Raw genomic sequence first — 8016 nt, 5'->3', positions numbered from 1 at the left:
TATATGATTTATATCCTATCATTTGCCAAATCCCATGACAACAGCATCTCTCGTGTATGTTCCATTTCTATTTCTACTACCTCAGTAGAATGGAAGCTCCTTAAGTGAAGAATTAGTTTGGGTTTTTTAAATCCTTTTTAAAATCTTTTTTGTCTGTCTATCACAGTGCATTACCATAATAAATACTTGAAAACTTGCAAGTCAGTACCCAAAAAAGTGTTTAATACCTATTTGTTGAAATGAATTGAATTAAACCATCATTTCTACCTTCACAGACTATTGAAATAACACATTTTCCCATCTCCACCATTTCCTCTGTTCCCTCCATGCTACATACAACTGCCTGATATCTTCCTTATGTCAAAAATTGAATGTCTTATCTTTCTTCTTAATCCTTTCCCTTATGGCACCTCCATTCATTGAGTCTCCCAAGTTTGTATCCTTGGAGGTATCACTATCTCTTCTCTCTCCTTCACTCCTTATATCTGAGTAGTTACCAAATCCTGTAAAATCCTTTTGCACAGTATCTCTCATATTCCTTCCTTCTGCTCCATTTACACTGTCAATATCCTAATTTAGGCCCTTATTACCAATGACTAAAACTATTGCAAATAGTCTTTCCACCTTTCCTCCAATCCACACTTCCTATGGGCATAGATCTGCTTTCCATTTATAAATATTCAGTGATTTCCAGTTGCCTGCTGAATACCATTCAAACTCTTCTGCCTAGAATTCAAGCCCCTCCTCAATCTAATGTTATTTTGCCCTTCTCTTTGTCCAACCTTGTCTTATATTACTTCTCTATTTATACACCACCTTCTGGACAAATTGGATAACTCTTTGCCCAGAATATACATTCCATGCCTCTTAAGCTATTTAGTATGCTTGTAAAGCATATAATACAACAGTTACTTACTGTGAAGATCTGACATGTTTCTTCTATGCCATCTGAATTGTTAGGTCCCCAGAGGGATACAGAAGTGAATTTCCCCAAGAAAAACTAACATAGAGCACTTTTTTTGTAGGGTCCTTTATTCTCTCACACTTTGGATAATTGAAGCTGTCAGTGGACATATTGGTGGCCAGAAGGAAGTCAACTAGGCCACATTATCATCATCAAACAGTGACTTCACCTAGCAGGACAGGGAGTTTGAGGATATCACAAGATTAAAAGATAGAGCAGGTTAAAGAAACCACCTATCACTATAGTCTTTTAGTTTGATTATGTCCACTGATAGAGAGAGACAGAAAAAATAAAAGGCAGAGCAGAGAACTGGGGCATGGAATTCAGCTAGGGCTTCCTTTTAGAGACTCTCTTAAACTGTATAGTATCACTTCCTACCTGTTTTAGTAAACATATTTATTAGGATTTTACTAGGTGCTAAGTCAGTTGTCTGATACTTAACAATTCTCTAGTTCACACCTTTAAAAGGAGTTTAGACTTCTGAACGGAGTTTACACCTTTAAGGAATTAGCTCATTGTCCCATTAAGGAGCTCCCACAAACCCTAGGAGTACCCACAAGCCCATTCTCTGGGAGGATTTAAGGAGCCAGGATTCAGGAAGAAGAGGATTTGAGATTCTACTGTGGTGCTGCCTGGGGACACTTGGAAAAGTCTTGGACAAGATTCACAAAAACTAAAGGGAAAGCCTGCTCATGGAGATTCACAACTAGGATTGACTTCCGGGAAACCCACAATCCCGCACTCTTGGAGGCAGAGTCTGATTCATTCCCACGTCTACCTTCTCTCTGGCTGGAGGTCTTTGGATTCAGAGGGAGACTGAAGCTGGCTGGAGACATTCTTACAGGAAAAGAGTCAAGACTTTGAAGGAGACAATATAGGAAAAGGACTTTAACTCTTGGCTGCATTTTGGGGATTACTGGTACTGAAACTAAAGCCAAGGCTATCTCCCCAGAAGCTCCCCAAGAAATCCTGCTCCCAGAGAAATGATCACAAATCTAGAGACAACAGAACATTACATTTTGGCACCCAACATGGGGCAAAGACTTTTGCTTATCCTGACTCTGGCTGATTCTGAGCCCTTCAGGGAGCTAGCCCTGACTTTACACATATTTAACCAAGGTATAGCTTAAATAGTCCTACTGGGTTCATAACAAGAACTGAAACATAGACCATGGACCAAATAAGATGTAGTACAAATAGAAATTCAAGCATACCCATAGGTTAGATACAAATTTGGAGAAGCAATATGAGGAAAAGGTTGGTAGAGACAAAGGGATTGCAAGGGTTGATGGTCCATGTTAATGAAAAAGAGCTGATGCTTTTCAATATTAGAGTGTCACCTGTGGCTTTCAAAGATACAGCAACTCATGTAGCTATTTCAGATCTATTTCTCCCTTGGTGATGGTATGTGCCCAGAAGAGCAAGAACACATTATTTAGATCAATGAACTCATATCATTCTCTAAAATTTTGGGATGATCCATCTCAAGCTAGAGATTGCTCCACAGATCCAGACATTGTGAGCACCATAGCGAGATAATTACATGTTATCTACTTTGCTCAGCAAGGTATTAAAAAAATTGGTACATACAGTATCCCAGCTTGTTTCATCTCATCAATTAATGCAGATTTTTTCCTTTTATCTTCTCAAGATATAGTATTGTTTAGTATTGGCGACTTGGGTAAGAATCAGTAGATCCAGTATCTCTTGCCTAAGTTCTACTTACCAGGACCACCTGGGGTTTGATATCTATCACCTTACCAAGAACAATCACTTGATTATTTAAATTGTCTAGTAACTAAGAGGCACAGGGGATGGAATGCTAGACTTAGAACTAGTAAGACAAATTATAATCTTCTCTTAGACATTTAGTAGATCTGTAACTTTGGCCAAAACACTTAGCTTTTCTTGGCCTATTTCCTCATCTGTAACCTCACAGGGTTGCCACATGGGTTATATTAAATAATATATATGTGTATCATATAAAATAATATAATACTAAAAAAGCTCTTTGCAAGCCTTCAAACACTAGATAATGATTGATGATGATATAATAATCAATTAAGATTGATAGTCTATCCTCACCAGAATGTCCAACCATCACGTGAATGCCAGATATGGCTCCCAAGATGGTGATTCCTCCAAACCATGCTAATTGTATGGGACTCTTGTCCCACTTCACCACCTACTTCCCACATGCCTTGGATTAGATCTCCAATGGGAGAGGCCTTCTCACTCCTGGCTTGACAAAGAGTCCTTTTGCACCATCTAAAGTCATTTTAAGTACCTGATGCCCTAAATCTGCCTGAGCTCAGTTCCTTAGGTTCATGAGCATCAGGTCCTAAATCTTCTTAAGTGTGGTCATGAATAAAAGCAGATGACCCTCCCAGATCATTTCAGCTTTAGATAATTTTAGCTATGCTAGAATGGCTACATGGGGTTGTTGGGATTCTTCCAAAAATTCTTTGAGAGGACAACCCACCTCAGGAGATCAGTTCATTGGACTGCTTTATATTCCTTGGAAAAGGCCCCTTTGGGGACCATTTGTACCTGCAATGACCTATCTACCCATTAGATAGCAGCCCCTTGCTGGGGTTCCACTTAGGTAATTCAGTGGACCTACAAAGGCCTCAAAGGATTAGTGGTCAAGACTCTCAAGTCCTTCAACTCATCATCAGTAGGATTAACATGACAAGCATCATTGTCTAATGGTCATAAATGCCATCTGAGAAGCACTTCTCAAGATCACTAAAGAAATATGGTTTGTAACTCACCCACTTACTTGGAAGAATATTGCATTCTTAGACTGTGCAAACTCAACCATACAGTCTAGATTAGTGATAAGAACTAGGTGTGCTACTTCTCATTTCCTTAAGGAAAAGGGGTTGTGAAAGGTCTGCACCCATACTATAAAGTAGAATATCCAGTCCTTCAACCCAGTGTGCTTGTGGGGAATTTCCATTCAGTTAGTCAAGAAGCATTTATTAAGCATTAGACTATAAGCCTAGAACTATGCTAAGCACCAAAGATCAGGGAAAGGCCAAAACACAGTCCCAGTTCTCAAAGAGCTCACATTTTAATGGAGAAAACAACATGCAAACAACTTTATTATTTTCAATAGAAATGGAAAACAAATTCAGAAAGGTATTGTCTACAAAGGAGTGGGTAGGAAGGACTGGAAAAGGTCTCTTGTAGAAAGAAGATGAGACTCCAGATGAATCTCAAAGAAGGTTAAGGAAGAAAAGAGATGAACTTGAGGAAAGATTATTCCAGATATAGGGGACAAGCAGTGAAAGGACATGAAGTAATGAAGTGGGGTGAAGACTATTGTGTCAGGATCATAGAATACATTTAGGGAAGTAAAGGTAAGAAGACTGGACAGGTAGGAAGTGGTTAGGTCACAAAGGGTTCTAAATGCCAAAAGATGCATTTTGTATTTTTTCCTGATGATTATAAGGAGCCATTGAAGTTTATTGATTAGGGCATTGAGAAGATCAGAGTCAGACATGCATTTCTTGAAAATCACTTTGGCAGCAGAGTGGACAATCCCAAGGGGTACTGATATGTCTGACTTCCCACCCACCACATACTCTCTGTCAGTCTTACCTTCCAAATTCCACGATTCCTCAAACTCAGCTCTAAAAGATCAACTTCCAAGGGGTTGAGGATGGGTCTCTTAGCCTATAGGCAATCTAGAGCATGCTCTTGTCATCCTTTCTTCTTTTGTGTCTTAACAAGGCGGACTATTTTCTCTTTTTTCTTTATTGCATTAAAAGAATAGGCATGAGATTATGAGGTTAGGGTGGGCAGAGAGGAAAGGACAGAGAGGAGACTGGGAAAAAAAGGACAGCCTCCTTTCCTCTGCTTAGTTTCTTTCAGTTCTTTATTTATCCATCTGTAATGAGATGCTGAAGTTATCATTCTCAGCCAGCAGTATCAGTTTGAAGAACTTGACTCCAGGTAGAAAAAAAAATAAGACTTGGGAAAATAAAGAAAGATCTAAGAGAACAGAGGAAATGAAGGCAGAGAGGAGACTATGAAATCCCTAGGGGACACTGTAGGGACAGAAAGAATAATAGGCAAAAGAGGAGACTTGGAAAATAAAAATGGAGCTAAAAGAACAGAGGAAGTGAAGGCAGGGAGGAGACTATGAAATTCCTAGGGGAATAGGCATGAAATTGTGAGGTTAGGATGGGTAGAGAGGAAGGGACAGAGAGGAGACTGAGAAAAAAGGACAAGCTCCTTTCCTCTGCTTAGTTTCTTTTGGTTCCTATCTTTGGTGATCCATCTGTAATGAGATGCTGAGGTTATCATTCTCAGTTAGCAGTATCAGTTTGAAGAACTTGACTCCAGGTAGAAACAAAGAGTACAAGGCTTGGGACAACTAAATAGTACAATGGACAGAGTGCAGGGCCCGGAGTCCAGAATTCTTGAGTTCAAATGTGACCTCAGACCTAGACAAATCATTTAATATCCATTTACCTCAGTTTCCTCATATGTAAAATGAGGGTGACAATAGCATCTACCTCTCAGGTTGTAATATTAGTAAAATGCTTAGCAGAATGCCTGGCACATAAGTGTAATATAAATCTTAATTATTATTCCTTTAAAGATGAAAAATTGAACAAGAGCAGGTAGACTGATTCTTGTACTCTTCGGGAGGGTCCTCTCTATCAGCTTAACCAAAGGCTTGGACCTGGTCAGGATTCCTTCTGGAAGGAAGAGCAAGCTGTTTCCTGCCTTCTGTCTTTCTAACAACTCCCGAGCTGCTACAAGCTCAAATAATCAGGGGAAGTTTAATCTTTGTTTCCCCCAAGCAGGGTTGGATAGGGAAGGTACACAGAAGGCACAGGATTTGATGAAGCAATGGGATGTGGCCTCAGCCTATCTGGGCCAAGAGTCTTAAGAAAAACTTTTGTATGTACTGGCTTATGAATGAATGACATGAGGAGAGGAGCAGGGGAGGGGAACATGGCTCAGAATACAGGCAAGAAACATGAACAAGGAAGTTGCTGACATGTCCATGTGGTCAGCATTTCATTCCCCACCCTCATTGTCACTACCATCATGGCACCCTCACAACAGTAGGCTGATACCTACACTGAAGTTTTGCAGGTTTCTCCCCTGATGAGCCTCAAATGATTGGGGGGTTTTGATGGACCTCAGGGAAGGTAGTGTACCAGTTTTGTGACCCAGACTCCTCTGGCATCATCTCTCAATGAGCTTAATCCCTGAACATTTCTTTGTTCATATATGAGGTTTTGTTGTTGGGAATAAAGGGCCTGTTCTTGGTTTATGGTTTTCCCAAAAGTGTCTCATTCTGGAACTTCCTTTAGCACCTGGAGCCTCCTCACCCTAAAGCATCCTAATGTGCTTACAGTCTCTTCAAACTGAAAATGTCTCTGTGGGGCTCATCCTCCTTTCCCACTGGTAAATTCCTCCTAGAGTCTCCATTTTGAATTCTCCATTAGGAAGAATTTGTTAATTCCTCCTAGAGTATCCCTCTTTGGGAGGGACTCAGACTGGCCTTTTTTCTCCTCTTAACTCTATTCCAGATTCTTATACTTCAAAACTGTGCCCTTGAGAGTCCTCATTCTTTCTCTGTCTCCCCTTTTACTCTCTTCCACATGTTCTTTTCTCCCATTATAATGGAATCTCCTTAAGGAAGGGCCCTGTCTTTTTTCTTTACCTATATTTGTATCTCCAAAGGTTGGTGTTGTTCCCAGCACATAGTAATCACTTATTAACACTGGATCTTTAAGGGTGCATAGAAATCAGATTACGTTTACCTTTATCTCAGAGGAAATCTAGACTCTGAGTTGTCTCCTAAAGTGTCCTTATACTTCTTAACTCAGGAAAAGCCTTGGGAGAGGAAGAAGACATAGATAGCATTTAGGGCTCAAGGAAATCTTTCACCAAGAAGTCTCTCCCTACATTTGACCCATATCCATCCTGATAGAAATTAAGACCCTTCCCCCCTGTGATTCCTTCCCCAACTATAAGAATGAAGGATAGTGATCTCCCCAGGGATACAGTAAGAGAAGGTAGGCACTGGAAGGTGAGACTGGATTTCTTCCTCAACTCAACTTTCGTCCTCAAGTTTCAAAACCTATCTTCTGTCACTGGACATGGCCCTACTGGCTTCAAGCAGCCCACATGGCCATAATCCCATGAACATGAAATGGAAGCTATAATATCACAAATAAGCCTCATATAAGGAAAAGATAGTAGGGAGAAATGTTTCTGCTCCCCAAACTATAGAAACCTGGGGAATTTGAGCTGTGAATATCTGATCACAAACACACTCTGACTCTTATTTCTACTTCCATATCCTGACATCTAAAGAAAGGAAAACCGTAGGATATTTCCAGGGAGAAAAGCTGAAGAAATACTACTCTGAATTTCATACTGGAATCACTAGAATCATTCTGGGGCTCAAATGGTCATGCCAATGCCCAAATAGTGTCTCCCAGAGTTTCCCAGGCTTCTGGGAAAACAAAAGTTAGAAGTCAAGTCAGGAGGCCAGAGATCAAATTTCCCCTTTTCCAACCACAGAAGGGACACTGTAGGGACAGAAAGAATAATAGACAAAAGAGGAGACTTGGAAAATAAAGGATCTAAGAGAACAGGGGAAATAAAGGCCGAGAGGAGACTGAGAAAAAAGAAAATGAGTATGGATGAGAAATTGGAAGACGGATGGTTGAAAATATGAGGGAATACATAACAAACAGGAATTATGGAATAATTTGGGATTCCATCCCATGGAATAGAATGAAGATCAAAAGATCAAGAACATGGTGGTGAAAAGAATGTTGATAGCCAGGGTCTTCATCAATAGCAGTCTCAAGCCCAGCAATCCGAGAAGCACCTGGTTCTTCTGCTTAAGTCCTGGTTCCCCTGATAACAGAAGAAAAGGGTCAGGAAAAAAAGAATCTTTGAACTGCATTCAATTAAGAATCAATGAAGGGATCTAACTGTGTGAGGAAAATAAGCCTCCGTTGTCAATTGCCTCTAGGATAGGGAATATTACACACATAATGGATATTCACAAA

The 8016-nt window shown here is 40.2% G+C and overlaps 1 protein-coding gene across 1 annotated transcript in view; it reads right to left on the bottom strand.

Annotated features, from left to right (window-relative positions):
* Positions 1-3935: 3935 nt before the first annotated feature.
* Positions 3936-8016, bottom strand: part of LOC141539187 (uncharacterized) — a 29797-nt gene continuing 25716 nt past the window's right edge. The window contains 1 exon segment of the mRNA XM_074261559.1: positions 3936-7861. Within this exon segment, the coding sequence (XP_074117660.1) occupies positions 7743-7861 (119 nt within the window). The 3' untranslated portion in view covers positions 3936-7742.

The sequence above is a fragment of the Sminthopsis crassicaudata genome, chromosome 1, assembly GCF_048593235.1.
Source record: "Sminthopsis crassicaudata isolate SCR6 chromosome 1, ASM4859323v1, whole genome shotgun sequence".
Lineage (NCBI taxonomy): Eukaryota > Metazoa > Chordata > Mammalia > Dasyuromorphia > Dasyuridae > Sminthopsis > Sminthopsis crassicaudata.
Note: the sequence above shows the minus strand (reverse complement) of the source record. Positions and strands in the feature narration are given on the sequence as shown.